This window comes from Aythya fuligula, chromosome 25, assembly GCF_009819795.1.
Source record: "Aythya fuligula isolate bAytFul2 chromosome 25, bAytFul2.pri, whole genome shotgun sequence".
In the NCBI taxonomy this organism is placed as follows: domain Eukaryota; kingdom Metazoa; phylum Chordata; class Aves; order Anseriformes; family Anatidae; genus Aythya; species Aythya fuligula.
In genome coordinates, this window is record NC_045583.1 from 3,575,344 (window position 1) to 3,592,859 (window position 17,516).

General features: G+C 60.9%; 2 protein-coding genes across 2 annotated transcripts; both read left to right on the forward strand.

Moving 5' to 3' along the window:
- Nucleotides 1–432: 432 nt before the first annotated feature.
- On the forward strand, nt 433–2,449 carry PRICKLE4 (prickle planar cell polarity protein 4). Its single transcript, XM_032203013.1, has 4 exons — nt 433–576; nt 678–878; nt 1,126–1,312; nt 1,977–2,449. Exons 1-4 carry the CDS (start codon nt 433–435, stop codon nt 2,447–2,449), a joined length of 1,005 nt encoding a protein of 334 aa, XP_032058904.1.
- Nucleotides 2,450–14,588: 12,139 nt separating this feature from the next.
- TOMM6 (translocase of outer mitochondrial membrane 6) lies at nt 14,589–15,772 on the forward strand. The gene is made up of 3 exons (XM_032203160.1): nt 14,589–14,715; nt 14,832–14,933; nt 15,437–15,772. Exons 1-2 carry the CDS (start codon nt 14,603–14,605, stop codon nt 14,926–14,928), a joined length of 210 nt encoding a protein of 69 aa, XP_032059051.1. The 5' UTR covers nt 14,589–14,602; the 3' UTR covers nt 14,929–14,933; nt 15,437–15,772.
- Nucleotides 15,773–17,516: the final 1,744 nt, after the last annotated feature.

A 17,516-nucleotide genomic window follows, 5' to 3' on the forward strand; every position in this document is an offset into this window, starting at 1 on the left:
CCCCCCCCCTGCGGCACCGCCACCGGCCTCCCCCCAGCCTCGTCCGACAGCGACTCCGGCTGTGCCCTGGAAGAGTACCTGGAGCCCCCCGCAGACCCCACACCCCCCAAGGTGGGAAGCACCTGGCCCTTGCGGGGCTCCCTTTGCTCCCGCTCTGCCCCAGAGGTGTTGGGCACACCTTTACCTCGAGCGAAGCTTCTTCATCCCCCCCGATCATCCCCCTGTTTGTGTCCCCGTGCCATGTCCCCAGGTCCCCGCGTGCTTCGAGAGCCGCTCGCTGGATCCTGCCTCTCCCGCTGACCGGAGCCGGCTCCGCGTCAAAGCCCTCCTGCAGCAGCTGCCTCCTCAGGACTGCGATGTAAGAACCGGATTTATTCGCTGCTGCCCTCCCCGGGGTTTTATTTCCTTGCTGTCCCTCACCTCTTTTACCCCATGCAGGAGCGGTACTGCCCTGGCCTCGCCGAGGAGGAGAGGAAGCAGCTCCGAGCATTCAGCGCCCGCCGCAGACGGGAGGCGCTGGGGCAGGGGCAGGAATGTCCCGTGCCGGGTCCCTGCCACGGCTGTCCCTGCAAGGAGGTGAGGTGTCCTCCCCCGGGGGGCCGCACGCCACCAAACCGTCCCCCAAAAAGCAATCCTGACCCCGAGTCCCCCCTCCTCCCCCTCTCCGTGCCTTGCAGTGCGGCCGGAGGCTGAACAAAGGCGACCCGGGGATTTCGGCGTCCCGGCTGGGAGACCACTTCTGGCACCCGTCCTGCTTCTCCTGCCACTTCTGCCGCCAGCCCCTGGTGGATCTCATCTACTTCCAGCAGGACGGGAGGATCTACTGCGGCCGGCACCATGCCGAGCTCTTCCGACCCCGCTGCGCCTCCTGCGACCAGGTGGGTGCCGGCGGGGAGGATGCTTTTAGTTCTTTTTTATTTTTTTTTTTATTTTTTCTTTAATTTTTGCCATCATCCAGTGCTCCGTGCTTGGCCGGGAGCTGCAGGGCAGGAGGAAGGATTCCTCCCCGAGCCCTGCGTGGAGCCCCACGCCTGCCCCGAAGTCCCTCAGCCCCCAAAAAGCAGGCAGTGGGTGGCGGGTTTTGTGTCCGGCTGCGTACAGGATCGGGTTTTTGTCCCCCTGCAGCTGATTTTCATGGAGGAGTGCATCGAGGCGGAGGGCCGGCGCTGGCACCCGGAGCATTTCTGCTGCCTGGAGTGCGAGGCGCCGCTGCGCGGGCAGCGCTACGTGATGAGGAGCGGGCGGCCCTGCTGCCGCGGCTGCTTCGAGAGCCTCTTCGCCGAGCCCTGCCAGGCCTGCGGGGACCCCATCGGTACGAGCAGGGTGGGGTTGATGGATTTTTTTTGGGGGGGGGGGGGGGAGGTGGCGGCGGGGAGAGCCCCTCGCTCACCCCGCGGCCACCCCTCAGGTGTGGACAGCGAGGAGGCCACGCACCAGGGGCTCCACTGGCACGCCCGAGCCCCCTGCTTCTGCTGCGGCCTGTGCCGAAAACCGCTGCGGGGGCAGCCCCTCACCGCTCGCCACGGGCGCCTCTTCTGCTCCGAGAGCTGCAGCCTGGGGCTGGACGCGGCCTCCAGCGCCTCCGACTCCTCCGACTCGGCCTTCGTCTCGGCCCCGTCCCCCGACTCGACGCCCCTCTCCCGAGCCGGCCACGCAGCCAGGCCCGCGCCGGGGAGCGCCGCGAGTGGGAGAGAGTGGAAAGGAGCGGAAGGCGGCGGTAGGGATCCGAGCGCGGCGTTTGCAGGGCGGTGGGAGGGAGGTGGAAGCAAAGCCAGGCTCTGCTCGGCTGCTGCAGCACCCTGGGGTGCTTTGGGGGCGCGTGGTGTGGGAACTGCACCGATCGGGGCCGCAGAAGCAGTGGGAGCTGCGGGTGGGTTGCAGCAGCCTTGTCTTGCACCCTGAGCAGCCCTCGCTGCTGAACCAGGGTGGGCTCAGCTCTCTCCTTCCTCACCTTTCTTCGCTTTTCCTTCTTGCAGAGATGTCTCCGGACCAGGCCTCCCTGCATCCTGCCTTCAGGAGCCTCGAGGACCACGAAGCAGCCACGGAGAGGAGCCGGGACGCGGCGCACGCGGGGACGCAGGGGTCAGGGGGCAGCCCCCAGCCCTGCACAGAAGGGCCCAAGGGGCACGGAGCCTCAGGCCCCCCAATTTCGGGGGATCCTGGTGCCCGAACACCAGCGGGGGACGGAAACCCAGCCCTCCCAGCGGGGCTGTCCCCTGCCCTACACAGCCCACGGCCGGAGGACACCGACCTGCAGGACATCACGGAAGAGGACGACTCCTGGTGCCCCACCTGCTCCTCATCTTCGGACTCGGACGAGGAAGGCTTCTTCTTCGGGAAGCCCATTCCCAAACCCGGGATGAGCTCCCTGGGCAGGGAGCCCCCGGAGAGGGCCAGGGGCAGGACGGCGAAGCCGCGGGGCAGCAGCAAGCACTGCAGCGTGTCCTAGGACCCCCGCCCCTCGCCGGGGGAAGCACTTTGCACGGTATTTAAGCAGCAGGACAGCAGCTGGAGGAAGCAGAGGGGGGGTCCTCGTCCCCCTTGCCGTGGTCTCCGTGCATTCCAAGCGCGTTTTGGACACGGCCCAAGGCCGGTGGGGAGAAGCCGCCGGGATCCTTTCACCGGTAGCCGCAGGCGAAGCACAGCCTGCCCTTCCTGCCGGCCTCTCCCGCAATTAGGAACAGGTAAAGCGAGTAGGGAGCAGGGAGGCAGCAGCCCGCACCGGGGTGCGCTCGCCAGCTCCCATCCCAGCCAAGCTGGCAGCCTCGGAGAGCAGCAACGCAGCAGGGAGGGCGGCCGGGGGCTTAGGACGAGGGCAGGGGCTTCTGCCTGACTCGGACTGGAGGGATTTATTTGGCCCCCGGGGTCAGATCCAGACGCCGGGTGGGGGTCTCTCACCCGCAGGGACTCTTTGGAGGGGCGCTGATGCTGTCCCGTAAGGTGCTGCCACCACGGGGAGGGGACGGTGCTCCAATAAAGCTCAGCTGAGACCTGAACGCAGGGGAGCTGACGGTGCCTGGCCTGATTCCCTTCCCACCCCAGGTTTTGCCGTGCTGCTGGAGAACCACGGACCCCAGGAGAGGGTCCCCAGGGTGGGGTCAGGCTGGGGGGGCCACCACAAATCCCTGCACACTGACCCCAGCAGAGCAGGAGCAGAACAACGGCAGTGCGAGGATCAAAGCCCATTTATTTTTTTTTATTTTTTTTTAAAAAGACCAAAACCCTGGGTTTAATGGAGCAGCACAACACCACAAGAAGAGAGCAAGGAACTCTGAGAAGGGGGGAGCCCTCCCGTCCTCCTCTGCCCCAGCTGCTCTCCCTCCCGCCACCCTTCAGTAAAACCCTCTTTTCTTGAAAATTCAGCTCAGGGTGGGGACAACCTGCCCACGACCCCGTTCCCTGCCTGCAAACCCCAATTTCTGGCCACCCCCTGACCTCCACACCCCCCCCTTTCCACATCCAGGAGGGACGGAGGGACCTCGCCGACCCCGACACGGGGGGCTCCACGCATTCTCCCCCCCTGTTTAGGGGCTGGGGGTGCCGGAGTCGTAGCTGTTGATGAAATCCTCCAGCTCCTGGAGGTGGTGGGTGCGCACCTGGCGCAGGTTGGCCCTCAGCGCCAGCCCCAGCGCCGCCTCCATGGAGGGCTCCTTCTGCAGCAGCATCGTGGCCACCACGGCGATGGTCAGGCTGAACTGCTGGTACGACTGCAGGGAGAGGCAAAAGGGGCAGCAGGGGGCACCCCAAAACCTCTCCCTAAGCTGCACGAAGCCCTCTCGGGGAGTTTCTTTCCCCCCCCCCCCGGGGGTGACAGCCCCTTCCCACAGCACCCGGGGCTGCCCCGTGGTTTGCCCAGCACCCGGTGTCACCTCATTCCCCGTGGATTTTGAACCTCGGGGGTGTCCCCATCTCCTCGGCTAACCCCAAGCCCCGTGTGTGCCCGCCAGGACTCACCAGCTCGATCTCCTCTTTCCTGGCAAGGACAGCGGCGGAGCGCAGGTCTGTGCTGGCCGGGGAGGGCGCGGGGAGCGTGGAGCAGAGCGAGGGCTGGCAGCCTGCAGCCTGGGCAGGGGAAAAACGAGGGAAGGTCGCATGCTTTGAAAGGGAAAAGGAGAGGGCAATGGAACAGGAGCGGGGTTGGGACCAGATTGGGGCTGCTGGGGACCGGCCACCCTGTAGGGGCACCCCCTGGCACCTCGCCACCCCCTTCCCTCCCAGCACAGCACTGGCAGCAGCACCTCTGAGACCCAAGGGCCCCCTCCAGCTGATTTCTCTTCCCCATTAGGCAGTAATTAAGCCACTCTGCCACACTCGTTTGCTCCGTTAAAGCTCCAGTCCTGGGGTCGGTCACGCTCCAGCACACTCCCAATCCCCGAGTTATTTTTCTGGCCCGTCTCCAAACCGTCTCCGATTTATCGGTGTCTCCTGCACGGCCGACAGCGGGGCTGATACGGGCGCTGCACCCAGACAAAGCGGCGCTTTAACCCCAGCACGTAATCCTGGGGCTGGCAAGGCCAGCGAGAAAATTCCCCCCGGGGCTCCTGGGTTAGCTCCGTGCTCCTGAGCCTCGCTGCGGGTGGTTCCCGGGGCCACGAGGGCACCGTTCCTGCACAGAAGGCAGGGCTGCGCACGTACCAGCTCCGTCCCATCCCCAGGAGGGTGTCCTGTCCTGGGTGATGCTGCTGGCTCGCTGCAGACGTTGGGGCTGGCCTGGCTGGGCTGCGCATCGGGCTCTGCATCAGCTCCCGGTGAGACCTGCGAGTTTTCAGAGGGATGAAGGCCACCGAGAAGCCCTCGGGAGAGAAAGCACCCAGGGGAGGGAGGCAGCAGCCGTGCGAGAGCAGCGGGAGCCAAGCAAACGCTGCTGCCTTCAGGAAGGGAAAGCTCAGCAGGAGGAAACGCTGCGGAGCAGTGCAGCCACGGCCTGAAACCCGTCCCACCACGGGAGGCTGCTGCCGTGCCCAGGAGAGCGGGCAGAGCCCTGCACGTACCTCCACACCCGGGCTCGCTGCGGCGCCGGCCGTCTCCGCAGGCTCCTGAGGGGCTGAAGTGCTGTGGGGTGGGGACCCAGCACCCGCTGCGGCCTCGGGGACGCTTTGGCTGCACGGCTCTACCTGCACAAAGCGTTTCGGGTGCGCTTCAGAGTCCACCCAGGGCTGTCAGTATGGCCCAGGCAAATGGGAAAAGGTTTGTGGAGAGTACCCCAAAAATCCCACCTCCTCCATGGCACTGCAGCTGGGCAGAAAGAGGAGATGGATGCAGCAGCTCGTACCTGCTCCAAGTCCTTCTCCGTCCTGGTACAGGTGTTCTCTGGCAGGGCTGGCTCCGTTTCCGAAGCAGAGGGGCCCGGGCTCTGGCTGCCTGCAGCTTTCTGCCCGTCTTCTGGCTCGACCTGGGGACGGGGAATGGCGTGAGGCAGGGACGTTCATCCCTCCTGGGGAGAAGAGCTGGGGAAGGGGACGGGCAGGGTGCTAAAACGCCAAGGAAAGCAGGGGCTTCGCAGCCCCAGAGAAGCCAGGAAAACATCCCACAGTCTGTCAGAGCCAGCGAGGCAGTGAGCGAAAGGGCTGGGTGAGAGAAGCGAGGTGTTACACGGGATGAAGGGACCCTCTGAGGGTGCAAGCATCCCCGTACTCGTACCAGCTCTGCTCCTGCTTCTGGCTCCTGCTTCACAGCCTGAGGATCAGTGGCTGGGCTCTTCTGCGGGGAGGCTGCTGGCTCAGAGGGCTCCGGCACCTCTCCGCTGGCTGCCGGCTGGCCCTGGGGGAAATCACCTTGCTCAGGGACACGGCAGCACCACGAGAGCCACGTGGCCGTGAAATATGGGCGTGCTGGAGGTAAAAACCCACCTCAGCCACCTTCTCCCCGCTCTGCACGCCGTCCTTGCCGGCACTAGCTGGCTGGGGAGCAGCAAGGCTCTGCGCATCTTCCTTGCCTCCTGGCTGGCTCTCCTGGGGGCAGGACTGGGAGGATTTGGAGGACGCCTGCTTCCCTGCGGAGCAAGAAGGGACAACGGGGCGGAATCCACCGAATCCTCACCCTTGGCAGGGAGATGCTGCTGGCTGCACGCACCGTGGCGGCGTCCTGGGCACCCCCAGGCAGGCACCATGGTGGCAGCACGAACCTTTGGGGAGCTGGGGAGGGGCCGGGCTGTAGTACACCACCGTCTCCTGCTGGACACGGCGAATGTAACGGCAGCGTCTGTGGCTCGGGCCACGAGGACGCCAGGGCGGGCAGCTTTCCTGGAAGGCCCCTTGCTCCCTGCAGGATTTAACACAGCCCCCAGTGTGGGGGGGTGGAATTTAGGCCGGCGGGGATCTCTGGTGCAACCTCCCACCCGGCCCCGCAGCCTGCTGTGGGATCCGTCCCCTTCTCCAGCTCCTGCCCCCTGCCCTCGGTGCGGGCACCCACCACGAGAAGTCGGCCACGGGCTGCTCGTTGCCGGGGAACTCCGACCAGTTGAAGGAATCCGGGGCAAACAGCGGCTGCACCTGTGGGGAGAGGCAGATTTAGGCACAGATCCCGGGGCAGGGATCCACGCCTGGCACAGCCACGGCCCCACCAACCCTCCCCTGCCCGCCTCCCCTCACCCCCTCACCGGGTACGAGTCCTCGGTGAAGTTTTCCTCCTGTCTTTGGTGCTCCTCTCTGTAGTCCCAGGGGGGTGGCGGACGGGGACAGTCCTGGGGTCCCCATCTCCTGTCCCCCTCCATCCTATAGAAGTCGGCGGGGCCGGGGAAAGGCCAGGGCTGCCAGGGACCGGGCTGCCAAGGCAAAGCACTGCTGGTGAGGACCTGGGGCAGCTCACTTCAGGCAGCCGTGTAGCCGTGAGCTTTCCAGCAGGAGTTTTGGTTTTCCTCCAGTTCCCCCTTCCCGCTGTGGCCCCAAGCTCTCTTTCTCGTGCTCCCCCAGTTTGGTCACCCCCAATTTGTAGGGGAACCCTGTCCTGTCCTGCTTGGCCGGGGAGGAGATAGGTTGGTTTGAATCTCTGGGTTGGAGGGCGAGATGCTCCGAGTCTTCCAGGGTTTCAACAGGGTTAAACTTTGCCTGATAATTTGCTGAGGAAATATTAGATGCTGGGCAAAAGCACACGCGGTCCAAATAAAGGAAAAATAAATAAATATAGGGGTTGAGAGGTAGAGAGAGACATCACCAGCTGTGGATCCCGTATCGACTTGGCCTCTTCAGGCTCTCAGGTGGTGGGCACACACCCACTTTCGTGTCAGGGTTTTTAAAGCTCAGCCCCCACCTCTTTGAGCAGGTTCAGGCATCCTACGCAGCCCTTTCCCGGGTATGCATGGCTCATATGGGGAAATGCTCCAGAAATGAGTCTGGGGTAGCTCTTGGGGTCTGGGAGAGACGCTGCCCTGCCTTCACGAGGCCCTCTCCCTCCCCTGTGCCCCTATCAAGGTAAATGGTTACAACCTAATGAGGAGCGCTGCAGTTGCTCGGGGGGAGCTGCACCCCACAAACCCCAAGAGCACCCCACAAACCCCAACAAACCCCCTTACCGGGTGCCTGTTGTGCCTGCCTCTCCAGGGCTGGTGCTCCCAGGACGGCTCGTACCAGTTGTCCCGGGGGCCGGCACCGTAGGGTCTGGGCTGCCACGGCCCCTGCTGCAGAGAGGACACGGGGAGCAGGATGAGACCCTCCCCAAACCAGAGGGATGCTGAGCCCGGAGCCCACCCAGCCGAGGTCCCAGCCCGTTCCCAGTCTTCCCAGTTCCCCCCGCAGGCTGTGGTGATGCTCCCTCAGCTCCTCAGCATCCCAAGGGCTGGAGCAGTGGGCAGCCACCCTCAGCACCCCGGAGAGGAGCCCCACAGAGCCCCTCTGTTCCCACCACCACCTCCTACCTCCCAGGGAGCATCCTGGAACCCCCTCCTGTGGAACCTGTTGGAGAACATCTCGCTGGGACGTCGGCCCGGCCTCTGCCCCTGCAAGGAGAAGGCTCTCAGGAGGGTCAGCGGCGCTCAGCTGCGGAGGGAGAGCTTTTGGGGGAACGCGTCCCACGGGACGGACGTCACCATCGGCTTGGGGACAGCTTCCTGCTGGGGCGAGGCTGCTCCTCATCCCAGGAGGGGACACAGGTCCCCCCCCATGCCAGCAGTGCTCCCAGGCACCACACAGCTCCGCTCCCTGCTTGCCCTGCCCGGGCTCTGCCTGCTCGCGGCGAGGTTTCCATCACCCCGTGCCAAGCGCAGGGGTCAGGGCGCCCGGCGGCACCACCCCGCTATTGTTCCCTCGGGCTCACGGGTGCAGCCGGGCACTCTGCAGACTGGGAACAGCGTTTGAGGCTTCCCCCCCCCAGCAGGCAGCAGTGGCTGCTCGGTGTTTATCCCATGGGACGCCGTCGGAGCGAGCAGGGGCCAGCTCTGACCCTACAGCAGCCGGCGTGACCCCAAGCAGCCGGCTCGCAGGGGACGCGGGCAGCCTCATGCCAGGAGTCATGGAAGTCAAAGACCCCAATCCCTCGATCCCAGGGAGCAAACGAGGAGAGGAGGGAGACAGAAATCAAGAAAACAACTCTTTTGTCCCCAGACTGAGGTTTTACCTGGCCCTAGAAGGGAGCTCACCACCTGGAAGCACAGCGCCAGCAGAGGCAGCGGGGCCGGGACCCCCTGCTTGATCCCCCTGGGGGATCTCCGCAGCTCCCCTTGCTGAGCACGCAGCAGCTGGGTGCTGATTTTCCCCCAGGAAGCCTCCTTTGGCCCCCTCCTGACCATTTATTTCCTGGGAGGGGCCACACGCCAGCCTGATGCCCTGCAGGAGCTTCAGCTGTTTGCGGAGCGCTTCCCTCGGCTGCCGGTGCGAACAAACAGCCAGCAGCAGGGGGTGCTCAGCAGGACCAGCAGAGCCCCCCCCCAAAAAAAAAAATGTCCTGAGGACCACACAGCCCCCACATAACAGTCCTCAAACCGGCCTCTGGTAACCAGAGATGGGCAATTTCCTCACTTTCCCTCCTCTCCCTCACCGAACACCAAATGGTTTGGTGCAAAACCTTGCAAATCGCCACGCCAGCCCCCGCTGCAGCCCCCGTTCCTGCCCCATCCCCATCTCTGGGGGTCCTGCGGGGCTGCCGGGGGGCACAGAGCCACCACGAGACCCCCTCCCCATCCCCAGCGCCTGCCTCCACCTGGCTTGCTCAGGGCCACGCCGTCCCCAGGATGCCCCCAGCCTTGTGCCAGGGGGATTTGGGGGGAGCAGAGCAACCCCAGCAGCACGGCTGCTCTGGGACAGCCCGAGGAGGCGAAAGGGAAGGGCGAGAGGAGGCTCTGGGCCATCGCACCCACCTCTGAGGACACCAGGAGCAGCGAGAGGTTCGCCGAGAGCCGCTCAGGGACGCCGTGGCACCGGGGGACCCCTCACCTCCCGGCACCGCCGCTGGGGTTGGGGTCTGCTGGCAGCATGGCCAGCCCCCCACGCAGCACCAGGCAGCGATCCGAGGTTTTGCCAGGCACAAAGCAGCTCCGCCGGGGCGCCTACAGCCTCTCCTCAGCCCTCTTCAGCTGCATTTCCACCGGGAGTGGCGTCCCCGAGGTTGTTAGCGCCGGGCAGATGTGTCCGTGCTAGGCGCAGGCACCTGGGCCAGGCGCGGGCCGACGCATGGTTTTCCCGATGCTTAATGACCATCTGCTTCGTCTCCGCTCTGCCCGCAGCCGTGGCTCCGGCTGGGGGCTGGGAATGTGTTGATAACGAGCTGGTCCAAACTGGTCTGCCCAGCCATGCGAACTCCGAGCGTAAAGCCGACTTTGTGACCTTGTAGGAGGAGATACGGGGGAGTAGGGAGACTCGGAGAGAGCTGGCCGAGCCAAACGTTAGGGGAGGAGGAGATAAATGGAAAAGCCTCAAGCTTGAAGCAGAGCAAAATCTTTCAGGGATCCCAAACGAGCAGGGATGGGGCAGCTCGTGGCCCGTCGGAGCCGGCTGCCTCTCAGCGCTGCTCCCACCGGGCAGATAACGCACAGCTGGTCGGTTAATTATAGTCTCTAATAGCTATGAATCAATTAACTAACTGGGTGGATCAATTAGCTCTCGGGGGTTTGGGAAAAAGACTACAGCAGCGTGGACAAATTGTGGGCAGCACATCACCCTCGGGAGGGGAAACGGCAGCTCCTCGGCTGGTGCACGTCTCTCCACCAGAGCCAGGTCCTCCTCCTGGTGACCCAGGTGTCCCCGAAGAGGAGGATAAATAAATAGCTCCGGGGACTCACGGGGTGGTGTCCCCTGGAAGAGCAGGCTGCCTCAGCCAGGATGAGCACCACAAAATTTGGCTCAGGATTCCTGTCGCTTGTCCAATCCCTTGCAGAGCTCCCAAGGCTTCTTCGTGGCCATTTTCCATCTTTCTCACTGAGTGATGTGGAAGGGGAGGACTGGGAAGACCGGAGCAGGGTCCAGCCTGGGCTCGATGCGCTCACCTCGTCCCAGTTTGGGCCGTGAACGTCCTGCCCCGCCGACAGTCATCAGTCACGGTGTTAGCGTAGCAGACACATAACCACAACGTGATTATATGAAGGTGCTTTATTCAGCGCTGGAAACCAGGGGCAGGTGCCCAAATCTGGCTTCAAATCCCATCACATCCCAACCGCAAATTTATATTCTTGGAGCTACATAAATTCATACATATTCATTTCCAGTTGCAGCATCAGCCTCAATGACTCCTCCCTTGACTCCTCCCTACTTGCACATGCGCAGCACCATCTGGTGGTCTTCCTGGTGGTCTTCCTGATGAAGTAAAGAGTCTTCCTCTCGGTTGAACTCTTCACCTTTCTTCTCTGCGCGTGCTCTTTCCAACCCTCCATGTGTTTTGCCACCTTCCAAGTTCTTAGCAATGGTCGAGATGTACCTGTCCATCCTCAGGATCTTTCTGTGAAGAATCTCAGGTCTCTTTATCAGATCAGGAGTTTATTGATAGCATTTGGCTATCTTCATTACCTGGGAAACACTACAACATTTGTCTAAAGACCGTGACTCCTTAGGAAGAAATAGTGCAGGATACTAAAATATGTGCTAATGCCAACAACGGCGAGCCTGGCACCTCGGCACCGCGGCACGGCGTCGTTTGATGTGTAACCACAGGGCCATAGGGATTTATAACCTGCTGTCAAGGAGGAAAGAGCCCGCAGATTGCAGCAGGGGTGCCTGCAGTTACAGCGAGCTCAGTGACAGTGCCAGGGTCGGACGAGAAACCTGGGTGGCTGCGAACACCATGGGCACTGCAGAAACACCAAAACGGATGCCTTTGGAAGGAAAATGGTGGCGGTTCTGTGGTGGCAGATCCTGAGATGTGCTGAAAGGATTTCTCATCTCCTGAGAGCAGGAGGGTGCTGCACTGCAATATCCTCCTGGTCCTGCCGAGGGCACCATGACTGTGCCAGGCTGTGCTGCGGCTTGGCCGAGCCAGGGCAGGGCACAAATCCCCGGTGCAGCGCTGATCCTACTGCTCCCTGTTTGCTCCAGGCAGGCAAAATCCCCCAATTCAGCACCGCACGTCGTGCCTTTCCCTCTGTCCTCCGTGGCCATCCCTCTGTCTGTAGCTGTGTGACTTCGGCTGCCGAGCTGAGCCTTTGGCTTCTGCCCTAAAGTGGCTGGACCCAAATTCACAAGGTTTGCAGCCCCAGCAGAGACTGAACGGTGCCAGTCGCCTGCGTGGGCTGCTCGTGTCCCCCGCAACGAGGATGGCCCAAAGCCACTGCAAGTGCCCCAGAGGTGGGAAAGCTCCCCGCGGAGCTGGCAGACAACAAAGTTTTCCAAATCAGCTGCGAGGGCTGAAACAGCAGCTCCGGGAGTGGTGGAGCAGGCTTGTGAAAGGGCAGACCCCAGGGGCTAAGGAAAGCAGGGAGGAGTGGGAGGAGGCAGAACTGAGACTGCAGCGAACAAGCAGGGAGGAATGGAGAAGAAATTGGGAATTTTTACGAAGTGCCTGGCAGCACGGCAGAGCCAGAGGAGCCTGCACAAACCTGTGCCCAGCTACTGCGAAGCCTCAGGGACTACAGGCGCTGGTGATAACCCGCAGAAGCTGCGTGCAGGCAGCCGGGAGCTGGGCAGCTCAGCAAAGCCAACGAGAAGTTGTACAAAGCGACAGAAACCCACAGGGAGGGACGGAGGAAACGGGGAGAGATGTTTTCCAAACAGCACTGCTGGCACACCGTCCTGCCCACGCTCACGCCGAGCGGTGCCCTTTGGAGCGCAGCAGCCCGCGTTACAAAGCACGGCGGCCGTGCCTGGAAATTTCCCAGTCAGACACATTTCCAGCCCACGCAGCGTTTCAGGCAGCCCTCCTGGCTTTCGACGCATTTTTCTCTTTTCTTATCTCGCATCCTGCAGGCAGCGAGCCCCGGGGCAGCGGCATGGCCGCCCTTTATCACCCTGCTTCCCAGGCACCTCAATTGTCTGGTCCTGGCTCGGCCGGGAGGTGACAGCGTTCACCAGGCCCTAACTTTCCACAGCACAAACGCGTGGCCGGGGCCACCGCTGATTTTTGGGGCCACCGCTGATTTTCAGCTGCACCGGCACCACGCCAGAGCCAGGGTGGATGTGTCTGATCCCCAGCAGTACGTGTTTGTCAGCCACAAACAGGACACGTGCTTGGGCGAGGCTTTTTTTTTTTTTTTTTTTTTTGCCTAGTGGTGGAAGTGGTCATCGAGACCACTAGAAATTTGTAATTAGAAAAATCTATAGATAAGGAGGTCTGCTAGTGGGACGGGCCAGGCTGGGAGCGCAGCGCATCCTCGAGGAACGTCCTTGGGAGGTGCAGGTGAGGACCTGCGACGCGCTGAGAAGTCCTTGGTAAGTACAGAACAGAGAAACCACAGCACAAAACTACAATAACGAACGTGTTGTTTGGGAAAGCGAAATCTGCAGGCTGCTCCAGGTGGCAGCATCCTCCACCCCCTTATGTCTCTAATAAGGAACTACCTACCCAAAACAGAACCCCCCCTGCAAGTATTTCTCTACTCTGGCTGAACACGGGGGGCGGCTGCCCCGGTCCTGGAGCTGAGGGCAGCAGGAGGGAGGTGAGAGCCACCAGGGCAGAGCCCAGCCTGGCAGCAGAGCTCGAGCCGGGCACGCTGTGGTGGCTCTGGGCTGCCAAAGCAACACGGGAGCCCCATGACGGGCAACCCTTGAGGCGCAGGAGCAGCCCTTTGAGGCACATCCCCTGAGGTGCAGCACCTTGAGGACCAGCCCTTGTGTCATACACAATAAATGTTTGTTCATCGACTGCCCTCGCCCTTCGAGCAGAACTCCTTGTTCTTGTGACACAGGGGAACGGGAGGGGGGTTCTGTTTGAGCAGCGGGAGCTGCGAAAGCTCCCTGCTGAAATAAGGAGCTGTGTAATGCTTGGCTAGACATTATGAAATTCTTTTGCTTAATGTAACAAAACGAGAACCCCCTCCCCTTCCCTCTTTCTGCATCTCAGTTCCCTCTTTTGTTCAAAGACACTGTCGCAAAGCTCGTGTAACCACCTCCTGATAAGTCCCTAAACTAGTGTATCAACGTCCTGCCTCCCTGTCTCAGGCTGAGCCATGACCAAAAAAATAAAAAAGAAAAGAAGTTGAACCACGACGCCGAGGAAGACCACGGCCTTCATCTTCACGACCACCAGAGGGACAGAGACGACCCCCTAGCACCAGTGCGCGCAGCCGCAGAACACACCAGGGTGTGCTGCGTAATCCTGGAATTACCAAAAATATAAAAAAGGACCCTGGCGGGGGTGAGGTGCGCACCGTTGGCGGAGCAGAGACTCCCCAGCCACCCAGCGCTGTTTTGCTTGCTGTTTGCTTCCTCAATATATTCCTTTATATGATTAATACAATGCTGAGAATTAATTAAGGGAGCAACATGTAACACTTGGAGGCACAGCCCCCTGAGGAGAAGCCCCCTTGAGGCACAGCCCCTTGAGGGGCAGCCCTTTGATGTGCAGCCCCTCGAGGTGCAGCCGGTTGAGGTGCAGGAGCAGCCCTTTGAGGCATGTCCCCTGAGGAGAAGCCCCTTGAGGAGCAGCCCTGAGGAGCAGGAGCAGCCCTTTGAGGCACATCCTGAGGCTCAGTCCCACTGAGAAGCCCCCTGAAGCACATCCCCTGAGGAGAAGCCCCCTTGAGATGCAACCCTTTGATGTGCAGCCCCTTGAGGTGCAGGAGCAGCCCTTTGAGGTACATCCCCTCAGGTAAAGCCCCTTGAGGAGCAGCCCCTGAGGAGCAGGAACAGCCATTTGAGGCATGTCCCGAGACTCAGTCCCACTGAGGAGCAGCCCCTGAGGCGCAGGAGCAGCCCTTTGAGGCACGTCCCCTGAGGAGCAGCCCCTTGAGGAGCAGCCCCCTGAGGAGGCACCTCATGAGACTCAGTCCCCCTGAGGAAAAAAAAACCTTGAGGAGCCTGAGCAGGAGCTGCAGGAGCAGCCCTTCGAGGCACATCCCCTAAGACTCAGCCCCTAAGGAGCAGCCCCTGAGGCGCCGACATTTCCCCCCCGCCCCCAAGGACCCGCTCGAAGCCCCAGCACGCGGCCGCCATTGCGCATGCTCCACCCCCCTCCCTCCCCTCCCGCCCGCTCTTCCCGCGCACCGGAAGCGACGCCAGAGGGGGGCTGTGGCGGTGACGGTGACAAGATGGCGGCGAGCGGCGCGGTGGCGGCGGGCGGCCCGGCGGCCCCTCGGCAGGGCCTGGGCGGGTGGCTGAGGGGGCTGCTGCGCTTCGCCGCCGACAGGAACGACTTCCGAAGGTTGGTTTCGGCCGCGGGGGGGGGTCTTAGAAGGGGAGGAGGGGGGAGGAGAGAGCCCCCGTGAGGAGGCCCCCGTGAGGAGGCCCCGCGGGCTGCCCGTGCGCTGTCCCTCCCAGGAACCTGCTGCTCAACCTGGGGCTGTTCGCCGCCGGCGTCTGGGTGGCCCGCAACCTGACGGACATCGACCTCATGGCCCCGCAGCCCGCGGCGTAGCGGCGGTGAGGGGCTGGGAGGGGTCAGGGGCCGGCTGAGGGGGGTTGGGAGGGGACCGAAGGGGGTTGGGGGGGCTGCAAGGGGGTTGGGGGTCGAAAGGGGTCGGGAGGGAGCTACAGGTGGTCCTTGGGGGGGCTGAAGGTGGTCGGGAGGGGGGCTAAAGGGGTTAGGAGGAGGCTGCAGGGGGCTGCATGGAGTCAGGGGGCTGGGAGGGGGCTGTAAGGGGTCAGGGGCCAGCAGGGGGGTGAAGAGGAGCAAGGAGGGAGCTGCAGGTGGCCGGGAGGGGGGCTGAAGGGTGTTGGGAGGAGATCGCTGAGGATCAGAGGGCCGGGAGGGGCTGCAGGGAGGCTGGGAGGGGGGTTAGGAGCTGGGAAGGGGATCCCAGGGGAGTCAGGGGGGCCGGGAGGTCTTTGGGTCAGCACTTAGTTGCAAGGAGCAGACCCTGAGCCAGCCCCACTCGTGTGAAGCACCCTGACCCAACCTTGATTGTGCTTAATTACCCATCTAGGGAAGGATCAGACCTGCCCAGCCGAGGAGTTCGCCCTCCCCGTTCGCCAGGACCGCAGGCGCTGTGTGTAGCAGTTACAAGTTCTGATGCGCTCACGGGAGCGGCTCCCGTTCTTCTCTGCAGAGCTCCTACTCCTACGTCCAACGTGTCCTGCTCAAAGCAATGACAACAGGGGGAAAAACTCAAGTATGGAAGAGAGAATTCCTGAGCAATTCATTCCGCAAGGAATTGAGAACAGTCTCCTCAAAGATGGGAAGCCCTCACACGCAGAATTTTCTTCTGTATCACCATCTAGATGCCTAATTTAATATTAAAGTATGTAGAATAATGACATGACCCAGTGGAATTTCATTTTTTTAATAAGAAACTTCAGCTTACAAAAACAAGGTGTAAAAAGAGTAAAGATTTACAAAAAAATCATAAAAACATGATTTATATTTCACACCCAAAAGACAAAGGAACAAGTCCAGTCCTGGGTTGTAAGCAGGACCCATCAGCTACTTATTCAAAGGAAAAACAAAACTGTAAAAAGCCCTAGGTAAACTCTAACCACCGGAAGGTTTCATGGGTAATGTCTGGCTGAGATAAAGCTGGGATGTTTAAAAGAATTAGGATTCTTTTTTTTTTTTGGGGGGGGGGAAAAAGCCATTTGGTGTTGCATAGCATTTTAATTCCGTGGCCTGAAAGCCCCAGGTGAGGCTGCCGGGAGCCGCAGGTGTGATTTCAGCAGGCAGGGGACACTGCAGCTCCAAGAAGCTGCTCGTGGAGCAAAATAACTTCCCAGCCCTGAGCGTTACAGCAGTGTGACTGCACCATGGCTTCGCATTCTTTGGACAGTTGTGCACGAGTTTTTAATTTAAGACATTCCTTTCAAGTAGCACTGCCCCCGCGCTTTGTGGCTGAGAACTGCCCCTTTAACCTGCCCGAAAGAAATTATTTCCACTACTGACACAGACGTTCCAAAATGCTGCGTTCAAAGCAGGACTTCTTACATCCTGTAAAGAAACAAACTCTTGTGAAGTCTGGATAATCCGAGTTCTGCAGGAACAGTTTCTGAAGGAAAAGGGGATTAATTAGAACATTAGGTCATTTTCTAGTTAATCGGAGTTTTGATTTAGAACGCACTAATCGCCTCCTGAGGCCGGGGTTCAGGCAGGGGGTAGCTCACGCAGCTAAGTACATTAGGCTTTTACTTGATGTTGTCTTAAACCTTGACTAAAATAAAAGCTGCTGACCCCGTGATTAGGAGCAGTGCCTCGAGCGTTCGCACTGAGCTATGAGGCAGCTGGACAGAGCGCCAGAAACATTCGGTCATTAATTGGATTCTCTTGTCCCTCACTGCTGCCTGGGAGTGTCCTTGAAGCAAAGGCGGTCTCATTCATGAGCACAGCACGGCGTACACTGGCTTAAGTCATTAGCAACATAAGCAGCAGAAACTCGAAGCAGAAACTCGAGGCTGTTCTGACCCAAAGCCCCCCCCAGAAGTCACTGAGAAATCAGGAAACCCACCCAAGCTCCAGCTTTGATCCTTATCCAAGAAAGCAGGGCAGCTTTTTACTCTTGTTTTCACAGGGGCTGCAAGGGGATTTCGTCCTGAAAGAAAAACTCTCGTGCTCTGCCCAGCCTTTGCCAACAGCACCCTTCCAGGGATCTTAACTTAGAGCAGGATTAACTTTAAAAGGCCTGAAGATTAATTCTGCCCTTGCTCAAGTCAACAGCGGAGCTTCCGGGGCATTAGTGGAAGCAGGGGCTCCCCGGCAGCATCCCACCCGCGCCTGCCACACCTGAAGGAGCTCAGCACTGCTCTGAGCAGCTGCTGGAACCATCCTGAACATCACAACCTGGTTTGTTCTGTGGAAAAACAGATTTGTCAAAGAGTTGGACTGGAAACAAACTTAGCCACTTGTTCCTTTGCTGCAAACTGCTTATTTAAGTGGATGTCGAGGAGGCTGTGGCTCAGGGTGTGACTGCTTAACCAAAGCTGAAATTAAGCAGGGAAAAACTAGGACCTCTTTTACATGGGCTCTAGGTTTCTGTACTTTGCATGTCTGATAAACAAGGCGAAAACTTGATCTGCACA

What these genes read in the sequence shown, in the direction of transcription:
- PRICKLE4 (XM_032203013.1), top strand. Translation starts at nt 433, where the DNA reads ATGCAGGAGCGGTACTGCCCTGGCCTCGCCGAGGAGGAGAGGAAGCAG. An exon ending in GCTGCGCCTCCTGCGACCAG is followed by an intron (nt 879 to 1,125) that starts GTGGGTGCCGGC and finishes GTCCCCCTGCAG; the next exon opens with CTGATTTTCATGGAGGAGTG. An exon ending in GGCCTGCGGGGACCCCATCG is followed by an intron (nt 1,313 to 1,976) that starts GTACGAGCAGGG and finishes TCCTTCTTGCAG; the next exon opens with AGATGTCTCCGGACCAGGCC.
- TOMM6 (XM_032203160.1), top strand. Translation starts at nt 14,603, where the DNA reads ATGGCGGCGAGCGGCGCGGTGGCGGCGGGCGGCCCGGCGGCCCCTCGG. An exon ending in GACAGGAACGACTTCCGAAG is followed by an intron (nt 14,716 to 14,831) that starts GTTGGTTTCGGC and finishes TGTCCCTCCCAG; the next exon opens with GAACCTGCTGCTCAACCTGG.